The 22,086-nt window shown below is 36.2% G+C and overlaps 1 protein-coding gene across 1 annotated transcript; it reads left to right on the top strand.

Moving 5' to 3' along the window:
- The first annotated feature begins 973 nt into the window (after positions 1-973).
- On the top strand, positions 974-18,008 carry LOC106052300 (uncharacterized). The gene is made up of 7 exons (XM_056028740.1): positions 974-1,335; positions 4,617-4,857; positions 6,538-6,669; positions 9,672-9,842; positions 10,970-11,143; positions 14,620-14,808; positions 17,776-18,008. Exons 2-7 carry the CDS (start codon positions 4,791-4,793, stop codon positions 18,006-18,008), a joined length of 966 nt encoding a protein of 321 aa, XP_055884715.1. The 5' UTR covers positions 974-1,335; positions 4,617-4,790.
- The last annotated feature ends 4,078 nt before the right edge of the window (positions 18,009-22,086 follow it).

Here is a 22,086-nt window from a genome sequence, read left to right as displayed (position 1 = left end):
CACCATTCAACTGGGCTGACCTTCATATTTATTGGGTATTTCCACCATGCATTTGCAACACAGTAACCTCCCCTTTATTTGCGTTTCGATTTGTAAGATCCGGTTTAGACTCTTGAAACATTAAAACACAGTAACATGAAAGAGAAACGATTTGGAGAAATGTGGAGGCGATATAAGGAGACCAAGAGAACAAAAAAAGAAAGAAAATGAAAACAGGAAGATTGGAAGAGTTTTTGATATAGATAGACAGACGTAACAATGTCAAAGACACTGAATTGGAAGATAACTGTTGCCTTATAAAAAAAAATACTCGCTTGTTCTACAAACGAAAAAGCTTAAAAAAAAATTATTTAAAATGCTAAAACTTGCTCAAAAAATTATCATAAATATTTGAATATTACTCCACATATATGAGGCGCAGTGGTTGAGCGGTAAAGCGCTTGGCTTCTAAACCGGAGATCCATGATTCAAATCCTGGTGAAGACTGGGATTTTTAATTTAATTTAATCTTTGGGAGCCTCTGAGTCCACCCAGCTTTAATGGGTACCTGACATTATTTGGGCAAAAGTAAAGGCGGTTGGTCGTTGTGCTGGCCACATGACACCCTCGTTAAACGTAGGCCACATATTAGATGACCTTTACATCATCTGCCCTTAGCTCAAAAGGTCTAAAAGGGGAACTTTATTTTACATATATGACTAACTCCTTAAATTCTGTACTTCGGATAGACCAAAATGTTTTGATAGTAAACAACCATAGGTGAAAATTGTTATTTTTCCAAATTTTACATGAATGAACTAAAAAAAAAAAGGTGTTCTTTCTAACTCGACTGCTTTAGTCTGTTTATCGTTAGTCTGTTTTCACCTGTTTCAATCAAGTTATTCATGTTTTCCCCTGGTTACACAATAAAGATAAAACACTGCGTCCTTATGACTTGGCGTGTTTAACATCCAGATGTAATGTTGTAAATATTTTCGATGGCAGACATGGGTGCAGACGGCAAATGGTCAGGAAATGGGGCAAAGTTTTTGTTCCAGTTCAGTGATAGTTACTACGGGTCGTAATGTGCTTTTATAGTCCTCAACGAAAGTACGCTACACTCCCCCCCCCTCCTTTTTGTTATATTGTATCTGTGTAAAGGACTGTTCTCTCCGAGTGAAAGAATTCGTCTGTATAAAAAGGCAAAACCATTTCTGGGCTGTATTTCGCTATTATTAATTTATTCTAATTCTTTCTTTCATATTATTTCGTCAGGGTAATAGACGCATTGTATGGTATAATCACGAGGTTTGTATGTGCTGACACTGTGGACTAAATTAAATTACTAGGTAGTTGGTATGTATGGAATAACTGTTCAGTGTTATAAACTGTGTTTCCTACGATGATTAGAAATTTAGCTATATGTTGTTGGCTGTGCGGTACCTAATGTTGAAATATGTTTTATGAGTTCTGTAAAGTGTTGTTGTTGTTTTTTTAAAGAAAAACATACAAAAATACTTTTAATTGAACACATACAAAAAAAAAAAATAACAAAACTTATACGAAATGTAATTGTATCACTTGAGTTTGGATCAGTCATGTACTATACTAGTTCGTCCACTGTGGTTCGATGATGACCACTTTGTCATCCAGGGGGCTGAGGGCTTTTCACTAGGGTTTTATGTCTCCTCATGTGGCTGGTATTTTTTTTTTTGGGGGGGGGGGAATGACTAGTGACTTGACCTGGAATTTGGATTCGTGCAACACGTCGACCTCACTCTCTCTCCCTAAAGCCATCATTTTTTCGAAAGCAAGATTTGGTCAAGACGTCCGGGGTCGAGTTTGGGTGGAGTGGATGACCAGAGACTTTCAGTCATGTAATTAAATTTGTAATAGATCTAGACTAACAACAATAAAACTGTACAATTAATAGTATTTTTACTAATTGTTTTTGTTTAACGTTATTTCATGCTTATAACGTTTCAATACGCCTTCACATATGTCGACCAGTTGGGAAAATGAGAAAAATTTGTGTTGATTTTGTTGCTTTACTGTTCTAGTACCGGCTACAAACATTTGAATTAATTATTTTTTTTTACCATAGATATTATCATTGGCCTCCTTCAGTCGTAGAACGACTATGGTTAATCTCAGAGCAATCTTCCTCATGTGGCTGTGGAGCCCTATTTTGGAGTGACACAAATAGCGCAGGTTAATGTGGCTTTTGCTTCGGTGGTAGAGGAGCTGGCCGTTTTTCGGATTGTACGTTTTTCTTCCTGAGCTGAGACCTATGTACTTTCACTGTCCATAGCTTTCTTGGTCACTGTCTCTCTCCATCTGTTGCGGTCTAGAGCTATGTCTTCCCAATGGTCAGGATTGATGTTCACTGATTTGAGGTCACGTTTTATTACATCTATGTAACGGAAGTGGGGGCGACCAGTTTTTCTTGTGCCAGTCGCTTTCATCTCACCATAGATATTATACATATACATACACACAAACGATTACTGCCTGTTTTTTACGTTGTGCAACTTCTACCTTAAACATGAGTCGAGGTGATTTGTAACACCCATAAAATATGATGGACTTCCTTTGTGTATGAATAATGTCGTAAAACGTCGCTTTCAAAACCTACAAAGGATCAGCCTTTCCAACTTTGGATCTGAACCAAGTGAATCTATCTATCTATCTATCTATCTATCTATCTATCTATCTATCTATCTATCTATCTATCTATCTATCTATCTATCTATCTATCTATCTATCTATCTATCTATCTATCTATCTATCTATCTATCTATCTATCTATCTATCTATCTATCTATCTATCTATCTATCTATCTATCTATCTATCTATCTATCTATCTATCTATCTATCTATCTATCTATCTATCTATCTATCTATCTATCTATCTATCTATCTATCTATCTATCTATCTATCTATCTATCTATCTATCTATCTATCTATCTATCTATCTATCTATCTATCTATCTATCTATCTATCTATCTATCTATCTATCTATCTATCTATCTATCTATCTATCTATCTATCTATCTATCTATCTATCTATCTATCTATCTATCTATCTATCTATCTATCTATCTATCTATCTATCTATCTATCTATCTATCTATCTATCTATCTATCTATCTATCTATCTATCTATCTATCTATCTATCTATCTATCTATCTATCTATCTATCTATCTATCTATCTATCTATCTATCTATCTATCTATCTATCTATCTATCTATCTATCTATCTATCTATCTATCTATCTATCTATCTATCTATCTATCTATCTATCTATCTATCTATCTATCTATCTATCTATCTATCTATCTATCTATCTATCTATCTATCTATCTATCTATCTATCTATCTATCTATCTATCTATGTCCGTCCCTCCCTGTGTCTGCCTTTCACTTTATTTTTGTGTCATTCTTTCTTTCTGTCTGTTGTTTTTTGCTTGCGTGTCTCTCTTTTTGTCTTTTCAACTGTCGTTCTTTGTTTTTGTCTGTCAGCCTTTTTGTGTATGTGTTTCAGTCTGTCATTTTGCCTGCGTGTCGTTCTTTTTGTCTGTCTGTCTGTCATGGTGTCTGCATATCTGCCTTTCTGTCTGAGTAACCGTCATTATTTCTGTCTGTCTGCCTTTTAATGTCAGTCGTATTCCTGTCTATCTTCCTGTCTGTTTTGTACCTTCTGTCTCATTGACATTATAATGATAGACATTATTTTTTTTATGTCTGTCTGTCTTATGAATTCACTTGTTGTCTATTACATAATAGTTATTGAATTATTCTTTTTGTATTTTACCTTGCTGCTTCGTCTTTATCTTAAGGAAAGTTTGTATATATAAAGATCGCTCAGATGTTGTGGTTTTTGTTTATGTTGACTGATTTCTGCATCCAAATCGCTTATTACTTTAACTTGGCACGTATTTCTAAAAGATAAACATATTTCCATTTTGCATAAACAAAACACTAAAAAAAAAAATCCATATAATTAGAAAAGAAAAAAAAAAGAAATTAAAATCAGAGAGGTATTATAACAATTTGACATTAATATTTTTGTTCACTTATTTCTACTTTTTTTTTAGTGTAGTAACTTATAAGCAACATAAACTACAAAAAATACCTTAAACATACTATACTTATAAAGGGGACCGAAATGGACCCATAGCTCCAATAGCTTAGGGCCTTTCAAGTCTAAATCTGGCAGTGTTTGTACGTTAATGTCTTATCAGTGTCAATGTCCTATTGTAGTATCTACGGGAATTAAAGTGATTATTGAAATCTTCTGAAAATAAAGATATTATTAACCATCACATCATAGCGTAGTTAGATAGGCATCAGCGGGACACTGATAGATGCATGCATCGAGTAATTAAATACTTGTAATATGTTAAAATATGTGGATAATTTTAAAATGATTGTTAAAATGTTATGAAACAATATTATATTAATTATCGAATCTTGGAGTAGTTCAGATAGCATCAGTTTGATAGTTTGATAGAGATGTGCTTTGTCATTAAATCAAGACGGAAGTTAAAATATTTGGAGTTTTCTTTGCGCATACTTTAGGGAAAAAAAAATTAAAATTATTATTTACATCCTGGTATTCATCTTTGTAGAATTCTCAGAATGCTTATATTTTGGTGACATTCGTTTCTTATTTTGAGAGAAGACTAGAAACAGTTCTAAAGAAAAAAAAATAAAATTCAATTTAAGCCCCAAAGGGGTAGATTAAAGTCTTTCAGGAGCAATAAAAGAAATTTGATGGATACCTTTATACAACCAAAAGAAGAATGAGAAAAATTGTGATCCTGTTTGCTTTAGTTGGAACCTTTACCTGGCCATTTGTAGCTTCACAAGGTAAGTATCATATAAAATGTACTCTGAATCTTAAAGTAGTATAATCATAGTCTGAAATTTAATTTAAGGAAGTGAGATGTCTTCTGGTGTCCTAATCGAATAATAAAAGCGACTTAAATTTATCTTTATTAAATAAATGTACTTTATGCAAATTTGTCGGCTAAGATGGATTATAAAATCACTTTCACATTTACACGTCCCTTTCTCTGTTAAACCTTTGGGGCATCACACATGATCCGTCGACCGTCTTTCTCCTTCTCTCTCTCTTTTACCAGGATCAGAGTTTCTTTAAAAAAAACAATAAAAACAGGCCAGTCCATTCTTCTACTTTATTGAGATATAGTTTTAAGCTTGGAGTTTTTCCCTTAGATATGTTTTTTTTTTATATATATATTTTAAAAATGATGTATATATTTTTTAGATATTTTGTTTGTTTAATTGTGTCCGGTCAATAGAAACCACGTGAAGCCTCAGGTCTGAGGACTCGATCGTTTCAATTGAACACGATCCGGCACTGCTATTAAGTCAAAAGACTACAGTGCAACCCTCTATCGTTATGTAACCAGATGTATGAGATGAGATACATACATTATAGGGCTGCACACACATCTTCTTGGGAACTTTGGATGAAACATGTTTATTTAATTTTGTTGCTGATTAGGTTGCCAAACATGTTTCTGTACTTGCGTTAAAGACCTGTCCCAAGCGTCAGCATGCTATCCCAAAGCTAATAGAGCGTCGTAACCACATTAAAGGAAACGCTCGAAACATAACCTTGGCAACAGTATAAATTTTTTTTGTACATCTAGAAGTTATTACAAATTAACATCTGAGAGGCAGTGAAGCCACTGGAGTGCTTACCATCTGCGATACTTTGACCCCTGCTATATGCTTGACTTCCTTTATAATGGCTCCTTGATACAATCCTTGATACACAGCTGCGATCGCAGGTTAGGCATATGTAATCACCAGGCGCCGTTGCATTTTCACCCTTCTTTCTGCTTCTGTTGTGTAAGACATCTGCAATCTGTGACCCTTCCTTTATGCTCTCTCACCATGTGAATCTATCCAGTGCCACCTCTTCTCAGCAGCTAGGGTCGATTTTGAAGAGCTTCATGTCGCGTTTGCATACATCCATATAACGTAAAAGTGGGCAACCAGCGGCTCTCCTGCCTTCTATTAGATCGCCATACAGAATGTCTTGTGGAAGTCGACCTACTGGCATTCTAAGAACGTGGCCAAGCTAGCCAAGGCGTCTGCTGCTGATAACAGAGCGGATGTCCTGGCACCCTGCTCTTCGTAGCAATTACTCATTGGATATCTTATCTTGCCACCTTATTTTAAAGATCCGCCCTAGGCATCGGAGGTGGAAGACATTCAGCTTTTTGTCCTGCCATGAGTAGGTTGACCATGTTTCACTTCCGTACAGCAAGGTGCACAACACACAGGTCCTGTAGACTAGGGCTTTAGTACTGCTAGTCAGCAATATGTTGTCCCAGACTCTTTTCTGCAACCGTGACATGGTGGCCATTGCCTTGGCTATCCTGTTGTTAATGTCTTTATTTAGTAGAGTGTTGTTGGATATAATGGAGCCAAGGTAACAAAAGTGATCAACAATTTTTAAAATGTATACCATTACTTTCCTTAATGTTTTTATTTTTATATTCGACACGTGCTAAGACAACAGATATTGCAGACTTGATGACTTCTGCTCATATAAGTGTCATTGCTCTAGCTGTGGACCAAAAAACGGACTTTGTGCAGTCGATGCAACCTGCGATAAAGGATGGTTTGGTCACAACTGCCAGTATCGTAAGTATTATTACAAACAGGAAAAACATTAAATATAATACTATATTTATAATTAAATATAAAAACATAATTTTTAAAAAACAAACCTTGTAATAAGCATACTTGTATTCATTAGTTTAGATTAGTCGTGTAACTAAATTTGTACTAGATGAAGACTTACAATAAAAAAAGCATTTATAAAATTTAAAAAAGGGGGAACGACCTGTATACGAATTCATGGCTCAAGCCTTTTATTGCTTCTGAAGCCTATACGGTGACCACTCTGCTAGTGGAGAGTCTATGAACAGGGACGAATGTAAAGTTATTTATTGTTTCTATAGTATTGTCCTATTTTTCATGTTGTGTTCTCTTAGACTCAGACGACGGTGTATAAAGGGGACTAATTCAGCTTATACCTTAACTTAAGTCAAGTACTAACATTTCCCTTGTTTGAGATACCAAACAAAATTACTAATTACCAATAATTAATTTGAAGGATATTTTTTTTTATTGATTCTTGTGTGGTCAGGTAAAAGAAATAATTGTGTAAAATCAGCTTGATCCGAGATTAAGTGTGGGAGAAAAAACATACAATTTTTTGACCAAACAGACAGACAGAATAAAAACGTGCATCAAATCAATATCTCACTCACTCGCATTATTTTTCGCACTTCCCATTCTTGGATCAAGTTAAAATTTCACACAACGGTTTTGGCTTTTTTTCTTTTGTTAAAAAATATATATCCTAATGTAATCTGAAATTATCATACAAGGCCTAAAAAACAATTCATTTTACATCTTTCTACCTTTTAAATCTTTATCTAAAATCTACTAGATCTAACTTATTCTAAGTAAATATGTTTGTTATTCTTTTACAATTTGGTTTAAGAGCCTTGAAACTTAGAAAAATGCTGTACTAACAATAAGGGATGCAAATCATCAATGGATGAAAGATAAGGCTAAGAAAGATATATATATAAAGTGATGGAAAGATAACTTTTATTTCTGCAAGTCGGATTAGAGTTATCCCACCTAACTTTCGCGGCTACAGAGGAAAAAAAAAAGAGGGGGGGGGGGAGAACAAGTAATCTTCTCACTAAATAACGGCGTATGCTACTCCGCGGGTCGGCCCCTTTTTATTATAATAACTAACGCAGCTAACAGGCGCAGTTCACCTCACCTTTCTTCCCATCCTTTTCCCAGACCCACCCTCCCCCGGCTTTATTTACGTTCACACGCCAGTTATCAGGCAGAACAAATGTAGACTCTCTTTCTCTCTTCTATAACACCAGACTCTAAGGAAGCTACTCTCTGACTCTAAACTGTTATATATTTCTTCCCGTGTAATATAGTGCGACGGTGCGCACCGTGAGAGCCAATGCAAAGTCTGAGTTATTATAATGCACCTGTTATGTGTTCAGCATTCACCTTCACTTTTCCGTTTATCCAGTGTTTCCCAAACTTTTGACTTATGCGTAACGCTGAGTACCCCTCGCCTCCCTCCCCCACTCCAAAAAAAAAAAAAAGGATTTATTTTAATAACAATCTTTTTTTTTGTAGGCAAACATACACAAAATAGTAATTACTCTATCACAATGAAGTATTCAATTAGTCAGTTTATTTTTTACATGCTTCACAGACACATCAAATAAATTTTTTTTTAAATAATGGAAACAGTTTTTACATTGAAAAAGTGGGCGTGTCGACGGAAGTTGTAACATCTCTATCCATTTCCTGATATTTGTAGAAATTCGTCTTAACATGTAAAATAGCGCCGTATTTGAGTTTGTAAAAGGTTAGAATAGATAATAAAAAGAATTTGAAACTTATAATATTTTATTCTAATTTACAAACTAAATATTATTTAAATATCAATAGTAAACCACGTGTACCCCTTCAAACTCTTCCCGTACCCCTGATGGTACGCTTACCCCACTTTGGTAAATACTGCTTTAGTCTGTGGAACGTCTGAGGCACCAGGCATACTCTGTCGACCGTCTCCTTCCATTCCCTCTCTCTCTCTCTTTTATTTGTCTTTAACAAAATTTCTGTCAGTTACATGCCCGTCCACTCTTTGATGTTGTCTTCTCATCACTTTGTCTGCCTCTTCTTCCTTTACCTGGTACTGTTCCCTGAAGAAAAGTCTTTTCGAGCCCTGATGACGTTTCTGTCAGTCGCCACCGACCAGTCTCTTGGCAAGTAGCGAAGCACTAAATGTTACGGCAGTGGTCATCAAGTGGTTTAACACGATGATTCTCGTCGGAAAAGGGGAGGGGGTGGTAGAGTGAAAAAACAATAATCATGTAAGAGTCATCTCTCCATTTTCTATTTATAGCTAATACTTGCAGTTACAGAATATGGAGTTGGGCGACTCGATTTAAAAATTCAATATATTTTATATTTAACAGATATAAATGAAAACTAAATAACCAAGTGTATCCTAACTGTAATAATTAACATTAAATTTACTATTGTACAGACATTTTGTTTCATAAACTCACAAAAAAAGAGAAATTATTTAAGAAACCTAACCCAACAAGTTACAAAAAAAGAGTAAAGTTCCCCTTTCAGACCTTGTGGTCAATAGGGCAGATGATGTAAAGGTCATCTGTTTCTGTGGCCTACGGTTAACGAGGGTGTCATGTGGCCAGCACAACTACTAACTGCCTTTACTTTTCCCCACATAATATCAGGTACCCATTAGAGCTGGTTGGACTCAGAGGCACTCAAATATCCCGAAATTTAAAATCCTTGTCTTTACAGGGATTCGAACGCGGGATCCCCGGTTCGGAAGCCAAACGCCTTACCACTCAGCCACTGGGCCTCCAATCTAACGCAACAAGCATTTTTCAAATTGATAGAAAAAAATGTGTTCACACCCCCCAAAGATAAATCTGAGCTTTGTAAATCACGTTGACTTCATAAGGTTGGTTTGTGAAATATTTTATTAGTTACCGTCGAAACTCGGTTATCACACATGGCTTTTATTAGGAAAGAGATTCAAGAATTCATTTCTATCACAGTGGATCTCAAACCAGATAAAGTTGACATTGAACCACAACAAAGTAAAACACAGTGGCTCATGGATAACGACGACGCTACATGTAACAAAGGAGCATCCATCAGTTCTGTGACAATGACTTTGAATGGTAGTTATCCACTAACGTGGATACGAATTGTTTTAAATGATACAGGTAAGAGGTGATTTCGGAAATTGCCACAATAAAGTGTCAAATAATGTTTTATCAATTAGAATACTTTTACTTTATTGTGGAATACTAGTACTTATGGAAATATACATTTACAATTTAATAAAATTTAACGCAATTACAAAGAGAGTTTATGTCAATCATAAACTCAGAGGCGCCCTGGCGAGCCCAGTGATGCTTTATGGTATGATAACAACATTAGCAAAGTCAATAATTATAGACACTTCAGGACAAAAGACAAAAAAAGTTAAGCAACAATAATACGAAAATCACTGAACAGTTTAAAAAAATAATTTTAATAAAATACTCAGAAATTTATATTGTCATAATTCTATATAGCAGAGTAGTATCGTCTCCCCAAACGCGGGTTCGGAGATGCCTATGTTTTTAAACTCAGTTCAATGAAACACTGATGAGCTAGTTATAAAATATAAATCTGTTATACAATTAGAATAATAACTTGACTGGCAAGCCGTATTAAAGTTGAATAATTAAATTACAGTAAAGATACTGACAATTAAAAGTTGTTATTAAAGAATACTGAACAGTGACCACTGAACAATGACCTTGAAAGTTAGCTCTATACCCCTTATATCCATCCAACTCAGTGGCGCTTCAACACATCCCCCCCCCCAATCAGATCTCTCCAGGGCCTTTCGTCTCCACGCCCAAACCCCTAGCTGTTGCAGATCTGCCTCAGCATCATCAACCCATCGCGTTCGGAGTCGGCCTTTTGAATTTTGCCTGTTTATCTTATATAGTTCCAAGCATTGACTTTTATGAAATTGTTTACATCATTTTCTTCAACGTTCTTAAAAGGTCTACATTGAACTACTATCTAGTACTAAATATTCCTACATTGCATTCATTTACATAATAAGGGTCTTTAAGATTATTTTGTTAAGCGAATAAACACGTTTTTCCCCCCATTTTCATACTCACACTATGACTTAATAACTAGGTCAGCTCTAGTCCCCCGACTTGAAAACTAGGGCGTATTATAATGTGTAAAGTCATATAAGTTTACTTCACAACATACAAACTTTAAAATTCTATCTTAATAAAGTATTTGATGCTTACACTATTAACCCTTTGCTTCTTCATTGTTACAGCCATGTTTTCGACTGTAAAACTCTTTTATAGCGAAATAGAGGAATGTCCAAAAACCATCTGGTCACGACCGAATGAAAGGACCATGGACATAAGATGTGAGAAATCTGTCCTGATCAAAACGTTAAAAATAATTGGAAACCTCGACTCTTTGTGTTCTTTGTATATAAATGGAGGTAATATGGACTAGTCCATTTATATTTTCTTTTCTTTAGACAAAAAAAAGTAACTAAAAAATAATTAATTTAATTCATAGCAAAAAAAGTCAAATTTAAAGACACTATTGATATTCTATATACTAGGACAGATTCATGCAAGTGCCTCTTGTTGCCTCATTAGATTATGTAGTGGTGACCTGAATCAACATGAAAACTAATTACTTAGTTAATTAAGTATCTAGTATCTAACTAACACAAACCACAAATACAAAGCTAGGGGTCTATCGAGCTGCCATCCTCCCTACATTGCTCTATGCCTCAGAAACGTAGACAGTAGGCCTATATAAAAAAAAAACATGCACACAAAAAAAAAAGCGAACCCATTTCACATGACCTGTCTAATGGCAAAAAAAACAACAACCAGATACTGAACTCCTTCAAAGGGCTGCAAAACATCCAAACAATCCTGATGCAGTCTCATCTGCGATGGGCAGAACATGTCTTCAGAATGGAAGACCGTCAGATCCCTAAATGACTCCTGTATGGTCAATTAAGAGAAGGAAAGTGTTCGCAAGGTGGACACCCTCAAAGCTTCCCTGTAAGCGTTCAGCATTAACCCAGCCACCTGGGAGACAGAAGCACATGACAGAGCATCATGGTGTCGCGCTGAGAAAACTGGCGCACTAATTGCTGAGGCAATTCTGACAGAAGAAAAGCGCCAGAGAAGAACATTTAAAGACCACGACACTAGCTCCAGCTGGAGAAATCTGGGCTCACATAGGTCTCATCAGCCACACGAGGAGGCACAAAATCTCAGTGCAAATCCCTCAGCCTCCTTGCTGACAAAAGTGGCCATCATCGAACCACAATGGACGAACTATATATATATAAACATTCACGACTAGATTAACACATGCATTCGCGTAAGTCTTAATCATTTTCTGTTTCGAAGGAAAATCCGTAAATATAGAATGTATGATAAGGAAATGGAGAAATAATATTATCAAATTGTTTAAATGACGTTATCTTTGAGGTTACCAAGTTTCAGTAGGATTATCTATCATTATTGTTATTTATTTTCTTATACTTCCTTTTAATTTTATTTATTTACAAATTTTAGCTCACTCCGTCTGTCTGTTTGTCTGTCTTGGTTGAATATTTTTTTCGATTTTTCTGCCTCTTTCAAGTCTTAAGTTAAAAGTATGCAATATTCATAGTCGATGACGACCTGCGAATCAGTCAAAAGAAAATTTAAAAAATAATAATAAATTGGTTAATCAATTAGTCGACATTTACCATTTATGTGTTATACTGAAACATACTTGGATAAGGGGAGATAAGTCTTTCTATACTGAAATATACGGTAGCGACTGAAAAGTGTTATACCTTCAATCAATGAAAGTTTCTCCGTTGGTATGGACAACGTAACCTGCTGATCCTTCATGAATACGAGAAGAAATAAGTGCACTAAAATATTCTGGTGCTGCTGCGGCCATCCCAGTCAGGGCCGGCCTTAGGCCACTGCAGCCTATGCGGTCGCAATGGGCCCCGCACTTTTATAGGACCCGCGCTAATTCTAGATGTAAATTATTAAATTAAACCAATATAACCTCTATATGTAATATCAGTGTTTACGCGACCTTCTGATTTCCCCTGACCTCCTGGATATCTCCTGTAAATTGCAAAATATACGAAAAGGTCCTGGATATCTCCTGTAAATTGCAAAAAATACGAAAATGTCAAGGATATCTCCTGTAAATTGCAAAATGTACAATAAGGTCCTGGATATCTCCTGTAAATTGAAAAATATACGAAAAGGTCCTGGATATCTCCTGTAAATTGCAAAATGTACGAAAAGGTCCTGGATATTTCATGCAAATTGCAAAATATACGAAACGGTCCTGGATATCTCCTGTAAATTGCAAAATATACGAAAAGGTCCTGGATATCTCCTGTAATTATTAAAATCTCCTGAACAATAGACAAAATGTTTAATTTTAGGACGCAAATCCTTCGCGCTAAAAAAAGGCATTTTCAGCTTTCATTTAATACAATTTTATTGCAAAGACGAATGTATTTTCTAATACTAAATCTTAATTTTGATATTATGCTTATCCCTACCCAGACTGGGCCCGCGTTATCCGTTTCACATAGAGACCCGCAATTGTTAGGCCGGCCCTGATCCCAATAATAACTGCTCTTATGGACAGACGCTTATAGCACTCGATTTATTCGCTAGTAACAACAAAAACGCCAACAGTTGTTGCCAACAGAAACAGGGTACCACTTGCTGTTTTTAAGGCCAAACAAGTGGTTTAGGCACCATAAACTCTTCTCAGTGTAAGAGAGTCTGGCACTGGCCACTACATGCTGTGAAAAGAATTGACTTGTCATTTTTAAAAAAGTTTCCCCTTTCAGACCTTGCGATCTATGGGGGCAAATGATGTTAATGTCATATGTTTCTTTGACCAACGGTTAATGAGCAGGATGTTATGTGGCCAGCACAACGACCATTAGAGTTGGGTGGTCTCAGGGGCGCCCTAAAAATCCAGAAATTAAAAAAAAATATGTCTTCACCTAGATTCGAACCCAGGACCTCAGGTTCGGAAGCCAAGCGCTTAACCACCGCGCCCCAGTTAATGACAAGCTTTTATATTGCTTAGAATAACGACCCCAGACGACTTTAAATACCTTCCAGGTATGCGCGCTAAGGCGTCGAGAGTAAGCTTGCTTATTTGAATCTTTACAAACTCATTTTTATGCCTACAAGCCTTCAAATGCTCATAAACATAGCAAACCCATTGAAAAAGACAATTGTCTGCGTTTAGCGCCAGCATGAACATGGTTCGTAAGTTGATGAATTGATCGACCGACTATTAGACAAAGCTAGGAACGCTTCTTGACCCACAACAGGAACCGAAATAATACAAGAGTGAATAGAAACAAGTTTTCAGCTAGGATAGCTGGAACAATTGTAGCACTGGACGAGAATTTTGGAAATATATGAAACACACAAACAGGATATACAAGAAATGTTAGATACAAAAGATCATGGGATTTCGGAGCTTATTTTGCAATAATTCAACGTAACTTCAATCATAGATGTCGACAACACCATAGACACAATGAAAAAGTAACACACATCCTTAACGATAGCAGGGTGCTCAAAACAGTCTTTAAAATACGATTGATCTTAAGAAATGGTGCATGCTGGGATCTTTCGTTGTAACGAATACTTGGAAACCATGACTAACACAGCCACATACTTTGATATTGCTATAAGAGATTAATCTTAGCACTGAGCTTTAGTGCATGGAGGCTTACTAATGGTGCTGCTGCCGAAGTGAACTAATTTGCTCGATTGCATGCATCCATTCTAATTGGAGACGGAGGACTGCCACATATATATTCAAAGACATAACTAAATATATATTATTTTTGTATTGTCTATTCTAAAATTTAAATTATTTTATTCTGTATTGTCTTTATAAAAGGTCGCAATGTGGCCTATGGACAAAGGGCATCACAAACTTCAAACTTCAGCAACAACATTTATTTAGCGAACTCAGCTGTTGATGGTGATTATCTTACATTCAGCCATACTGGAGCAGAAGAGCGTCCAAGATTTAGTTTAACATTCAACACTAACTATCTAGTGACTCGATTTCTTCTGTACAACAGAGGTAAGGTACACATATTAAAAATACTTATTAATGTGTTTGATTAAAGATAAATTACTTTGTGGTTATTATTCAATTATTGAAAATCGACAATAAGTTTTAAATTCTTAACTTAAGTAAATTATAAAATAAGTCTCGTGTTACGGCAGGTATTATAGTTATTGTATATACAGGTTCTAAATGTAACATCCTCTTTAGTTGTTTGTTTGTTTTGCATGTTCGGGTCTAATATTATTACATCCAAACCCAAACGGGTGACGGTCAGAATTCGAATCTGGGATCATGAAAACGAAAGTCCAGAGTGCAAGACACACGGTCACTCAGCCGTCCACCCATGCTTAGCTAGAAGCGTTTGGTTTAGGTATCAGAAGTTTACGGATAATATTGAGGCTCTAATAAGTAATATTTGTTAATAAAGATTTAAATTATTTTCTTTATAAATCTAATGTATAAATCTTATTGTAAGGACTATGCATGTATGTATTTATCTGCCGAAAAAAAATGAAAACCGTTTGATCAATCTTGATAAAACTTTGTATATAATATAATATACCTAACATATGTTAAGTAGCTCTTCTACAAGCTAGATACCATTAAAAAAGTGGCTAAACTCTTTGAACTCAATATACTTTATTTGACTTAGGCCGAATAGACATACTAAAATTCATTTTAATAGCTCCATTCATAATATCGAGCATGCAGTCATACAAATCAAGTGGGCACATTCCGCAATCTTTAGATTCGCCAAAGCTAGATCTAATTTTAAGATCTTATCTTCGTAAAACATTTTTTTTTCTACCTTTACTCATGAACTTACAAAATAGTGTCTATTCATTTGATTATTCACTGCTATTCACCTAGAAATTGTGTTTTTTGGAATTTTTTTTATCACAACTATATGTTCTCTATAACCACCATTCCAATTCGAAAGGGCTGTCTAAGGATGGTCCACATAAGTATATGGTACGCTCCCTTACATGCTAAAAGCAATATATGTTGATAGTTTTAGGCTATTATTAACCTAGATTAAACAAATGAATCTAATTTAAATATGCGTTTACTGATTTATTTGGCTCACATTAATTCAAACAATTTAAAATCTATGTCTACTACTATGTAGAGCTTCTCAGATCATTAGCGTGCGCTAACCTCTCAATTTACTAATCAATGTATATCAAAGCGAGTTCAAAGTCATTAACGTGTATGGAACGAATATTGCATACATCCTACATCTAATAATATTTGTTTGAACATTTTAAGATTAGTTTCGTTTCAGTTTTTCTAATGCACTAGATCGGTGTATCCCAAAGTGAAGTACGCGTACCCCAAGGGTAAGGGAAGGCTTTGGAGGGGAACGTGTTGCACCTCATTAACTATGCTGATTTTAAAAAAAATACCCATTTATTACGTTCTGTTAATAAATTCAAGGGTGGTGGTGGGTGAGAGGGTATTCAGCACTACAAAAAATGATAAAAGGGTACACATTAGTCAATAGTTAGGGAAACACTGCACTAGATGATTGATGTTCAAATTAAGGCGCGCGGGCCGTGTTTAATATCCGGATAGTGTTTCATAGTGATGTTAAAACAACAATTTAAGATTAAGAACATGTTTTTATATTAAATTGTTTTTCCTTCATAGGGGTTAAAAGGTAGGTTTCGGGAAGTCGATCATTAAGGAAAGTTTTTTGTTTGCATTTAAATATTGGTAAATAACTTCATGCTAACGAAATAAAAAAAAAAAAACATTTACTATTGTAATAATTTGATTCTAGTTTTAAGAAGTTAAAATAAGTTTTGAATTAGAGAGTTTTTATTTAAGCTTTTTAAGGAATCAAAATAATTTAATTAAAAATCAATATCTCAATATTAGTATAATCCAGTGATGCCCAAAGTACGGCCCGCGGGCCAGAACCGGCCCGCGATGGGGTTCCATCCGGCACGCCGAAACGTCGGCACAAAAAAGTAGAAAATCCTCCCCCTTTAAAAATAGTTGTAAATGTATCTTTACCTTCGTTAGGACCTTCACTTGTTTCTCTGATGGATTGGTACCATGACCTTTAACGAGTGTGCGATTATGAGCTTGTGAAATGGAACTCTCAATGTAGAAACTACCAGAAAAAGGGAATGGTTCTTTTTTGTGGAACATAATAAGCCGACATATTTGCTTTGTAAAGAAAAAGGCTGGCTGTTTCAAACAAAAAAAACAAAAAAAAAACACATATACAGCGGCATTATAAAACAAATATGAAGGCCTTCTTGGTTTGAGCCGCGTCTAAAAAATTGGTTAAACTACGTCTAGAGACTGGAGGACCGATGAGACTATTTACCGAAAAGAGACAAGAAAATAAGTTGGTGGTAAAAGCTCACATTTTAAGTAGAGAAATGAAAATGAAAGTTTTAAGACGCGTAAAAAAATGATAGACTTTAACTTTCCCATTAATTAATGTAAGTACTAGATCTAGATCCAATAGTTTCAGATAGCTTCAGGTGAATTTGGATTTCATTTTTCGTACTTTTTTTGTTGACGTGGCCCGCGACACGCGTTTCGAAAGTTAAAATGGCCCGCAGGTCGAATAAGGTTGAGCATCACTGACTATAATCTATTAATGCAATCTAAAAAAATCTTGTAAAATCTAATGTAGTTTGTTTTAGTCTTTACTATTCTATATTCAACTCTAGTAGTCTCTTTCACATTATAAATCCAACCATACCTATTTGACGAGTGTGTCCTGTAGCCAGCACAACGACCATCCGGTTTACTTTTATTTCATTTACTTAACATAGATTCAAGTCCGGAACCCGTCGGTTCGTTAGCCAGGGTCTATACCATTGGCATATCTCGCCACTTTCATACTTAATATAATAAAAAGAATAATCAGAAAAAAGAAGAATATCTTAATTATCCTTAAGGAAATTTGTTTTAAAATGTATGATTTGTTATAAGTAAAATGTACTTTCATTTTTACAGCTGGTCTTTTAGAACGACTTCAAGGATTTCGACTTCAGTCATTTGATGCCAACAGCATTGTTGTTGACAACCATAAGGACATCTTAACACTATCACAGAGTGTATACGTCGTTATTGGAAATGCATCTGTTCCGATCTCATCTCTTTCAGTGAATGAAACTTCAAAAATATATCCAGCACCGAATCCATATGTGACTTTAATGGAAATAGAAGCCTATGGTGGTAGGGTGTAGCCTTTTTTTTTTTTTGTTAATGACTGTTAACGATGTAGAAACTTTATAGTCTCTGAAATGAGTTGAAACAAATGGTTTTGTAATGGTAGACACTAATTTACTAATTTTAACATGTGATCCAAAGTTTATTATTAATAAGCCGAGGAGATAATGAGCAGCCTTATTCGAGGCCCTGAATACTGCTTCGTAATTGTAATAAGAGTTGAATCTAAGACTCGTGGAATTCTAGGCCTATAAAAGCTTGCTTCCATCTGCTTGCCTGAACAAACTTCTATTTGGGAAAGATCCAAGCTGATGTAAATGTTTACATGATTACAATGATGTGTCGGCATCGATAGATTCTGGAAGAGCAGGATATGGAGCCTACATTGACTTTCTTGCTTTGACTCAGTTAAAAAAATTTGGACCATGTGGTAGTGTTTGCACCATGGCAGTCTGTAAAGCCTTAAAAATCATTGCCTCTCAAATCAGCGAGGGACATTTGAGGGCAACATAGATTGTTGTGGCCAGTGATTCTAAACCTGTACTACATGCTTTGCAAAGCCCTGGAACATGCCCCCCCCAATATCAACACTCTCATCATGGCTTCACATAACATTAAACAACGCTATGGCACCCCTGTAATAATGCAGTGGGTACCGAGCCATATAGGTGTGACTGGCAACACTATTGCAGACTCTTTGGCCCACCAGGGAGGGCAAATTCCACCCACTGAACAGGCTGTAAGCTTTCATCAAGCCCTGGCTATAATTCAAAAAACAAAAATGGAAAAGTGGTTTGAGTGGTGGGACAAGTCCCAAAAAGCCAGTGGAGTCTGGGAGCGCTTGAGGCGCCCTGACCGCATTTCCCCGTGGCGGAAGCTGTCAAGTCCTCACTCAAATGGAGTTTGATGATGATGATGATAACATGGCTAGTATTTCAAGACAATTGGGTTAGAAGTTAGGCGAAAGTACACCGGAGAAACTTCCCAATATCCTTTCACAGTACCACAAAAGCCTTGCAGATATGTAAATAGTGACATGTTTATTGGGGCTTTCTTCCATCCCCGCCAGTGCAATGGACTCGGTCCCACCCTAGCTCCACGTTGACACAAAGAAGGATAATTTCGTTACCTGTCAGAGGGCAGCATTGCCATGCCACATCAACAGAAAATTCCTCAGTAGACATTGCTATGGGAACTGCTATTAATTCAACAAAACTCAACTCTGGCAGTGTCAGAGAATGAAAAATTACTTTAGTCTAATAATATATATTATTTTAAATAAATAATAACTCAAAATCCTTGCTGATAATCCAAGTGAACCGTTTCTTTTGCTCTTCTCTTCACAACTCCCTGATGTGCTGAATGAAGATTTTCTTTCATTTTTTATCGTCCTTGGTATAATAATTTGCTCTCTTTCTTACACAAGCCAACCAGCGGCGCAGCATACGCCGCTATTTATTGACGTGTGAACACTTCCTGAAAAACACAGTTGTCCAAAAAGGGTGGCTTTAGGCCAACGACTGTATGCGCAGGCCTGGAGAGCGAGTGAGGTGCGAGTGTTTCTCCACCCCTGTTTTTTTCTGAGTTTCGCTTTCTGTCGAGGCGAAAGTTATGTTGGGTTACTCTAATCCGACTTGCAGAAATAAGTAAGTTACCTTTCTATGACTTTTTCATCGAGGTCTAGAGAGTCGGCTTACGAGCGTCGTGTTCCGCATGGTTGGGCGACGTAGAGAATTATATTATCTGACTGTTGTTTTTTAGTAAAGTTCCTACTTCTGTTTTGTTTTGGCCAACGGTTAACGAGCAGAGTGTCAATTGGGTGGACTCTGGGGAGCCCTAAAAATCCCGAAAATCAAAATCTCAGTCTTCAACGAGATTCGAACTCAGGACTCAAGTTTCCGAAGGTAAGAGCTAAACCACTCCCCCATCCTCGCTAAGAATAAAATAAGTAACAGTTCATGCCAGGTATAAAATTGATATCCTTCTTTCTGTAGGATTAAACATTCCAAGAGAAAATCCTTTCCCCTTGCTTATTCTATGAGTAAAGTCATGTAACGTAATACCACTGTACGATCACAAGGTGGGCGTTTGCAATGACAAGAGGCTGTAGACTTTTTGCAAGCCTTTGACAATGAACTAAAAAAAAAGACGCCAAGAAAGAATAGGAGTAAAAATAATAATTCATCATGAATTTTAACTTTCTTGCATCATCATTCATGCCGGGACGGCACTAGCGGGTTGAGAGGTTGGGTCATAGGATTTTTCTGTGGGATCTTATACCTTAGCCAATGTACTATCTATCTAAATATGGAAAAGCTCCAGACCTTTGTTAAACGGATGCCTACGCCAGATATTAGGAATTAGATGGCCAGAAAAGATAACTACTAGACAAAAGCCCATAGCCCAAGATATCAAATAGCCAAAGTGGAGCTAGATGAAATACACCATGGGTGAAAACCAGCTACCAATGCTACAAGGCAGGCACTAGATTGAAATCTGCGGGCAGACTCAAGTAAACCTGAAAGAGGTCAGTCATCAGTGAAGCTGAGAATACTGGAATTACATGGGAGCATATTATAAGAAAGCTGCTCAGAACCGAGTTCGTTGAAAAAAAATGTGGTTGCGGCCCTTTGCTCACCTGGGATTGCACAGGTTTAAGTCTAAGTGTAATGTACTATGTTAAATCGCATCTATCCCAACTTACCATTCCTTTTTTCATTACGTATAAAATGTATATGTATATGTACTTATTACTTCGTCCCTAGAATGTCCACCAGGAAAATGGAGCCTCCCTTGTACAAGAAATTGCAGTGATTCCTGTCCTACCAGTTGCCATAGAGACGACGGAGCGTGTAATACTGTTTGTGCTGGATTTAGTAACCCGCCAGAATGTACTCAAGGTTTGTTTAGTTTGTTGATTAACAGAGACATTAGGAAGCAATCAATGTTTTCCACTGTAAATGTTAAGATAGGCGATTGAAGAGAAAGTCTCAGGTCCAAAAAAAATGCTGTACTACTGATCTTTAAGTTAAGAAACTTTTATTATATATATATATAAAGTTTGTCCGTCGTGGTTCGATGATGACCACTTTTGTCATTCAGAAGGCTGAGGGCTTTGCACTGAGGTTTTGTGCCTCCTCATGTTTTTATTAAAAGCGTATATCAACTCAATCTGTCTGTGTGTCTGTCTGTCCGGACAAAAGTTTGTACACGTTATTTTTTCCGACACCCAATCTCGGATCAAGCTGAAATTTTGCACAACTATTTATTATACCTGAAAACACAAGAGTCAATAAAAAAAACAACAATTGGTTAATTAAATATTGCTAGTAAATTGCTTCGTTAAGTATCTCAAACAAGGGAAAGAAATTGTACTTGACTGAAGCGGTGGTATAAGCTGAATTAGTCCCCTTTATATTAGGCTGCCAAGGCTTAGTGAACAGAAACATAAAATAACAACAATAGATACAATCTTCCATGTCCATAGCAACATCAACAGCAACAGAGTGGTTACCACGCCTTACCCCCTTTTTATTTTTTTTTTTTAAACAGTGATTGTTGTAAAACTCACCTAGATATCCCTTTACCCCCCCCCCAATTCTCCTAACTGGCCCAGATAAGTGAAGGATCATAGCGCATTGAGAAAGCTAAAAGCATGAAATTGCGCTAAAACAAAAACAATTGTTAAACAAGGTTACAAAGATTGTTTGTGAGAAACACAAACTTAAAACCGGACCCCGAAGTGGTCCACCCAGGTAGGTAAAAAGGCAGTTTCAATATTTTCAGAAGAATATCAGAATTAAATTCTATCAGAAGTGGTCCACCCAGGTAGGTAAACAGGCAGGTCTCAAAATTTTCAGAAAGAATATCATATTGAAATTCTATCACACTCAAATGACAGCGAAGAATGGAGAAAGAAGTTTGACAGATCCTTTGTGGTGCCCCAACAGTCCAGCAGACCAAGGGATAGGTAAAAGTGAATGTGAAGTTAGATGTGAACCTGGCCTAACTGATGTGTTATAATGAGTATGTAATTGATTTAATTGTTTAGTAAAGGGTCACACTCCTATTCAAAGTCCGTAACAAAAATTGCTT

Source organism: Biomphalaria glabrata, chromosome 5 (assembly GCF_947242115.1).
Source record: "Biomphalaria glabrata chromosome 5, xgBioGlab47.1, whole genome shotgun sequence".
Taxonomy (NCBI): domain Eukaryota; kingdom Metazoa; phylum Mollusca; class Gastropoda; family Planorbidae; genus Biomphalaria; species Biomphalaria glabrata.
The sequence above is the reverse complement of the archived record's forward strand: the minus strand, read 5'-3'. Positions and strand labels throughout refer to the sequence as shown.

Coding starts and splice junctions, on each gene's coding strand:
- LOC106052300 (XM_056028740.1), top strand. CDS start 4,791: ATGAGAAAAATTGTGATCCTGTTTGCTTTAGTTGGAACCTTTACCTGG. Junction 11,144..14,619: donor TTCTTTGTATATAAATGGAG/GTAATATGGACT, acceptor TCTTTATAAAAG/GTCGCAATGTGGCCTATGGA. Junction 14,809..17,775: donor ATTTCTTCTGTACAACAGAG/GTAAGGTACACA, acceptor TCATTTTTACAG/CTGGTCTTTTAGAACGACTT.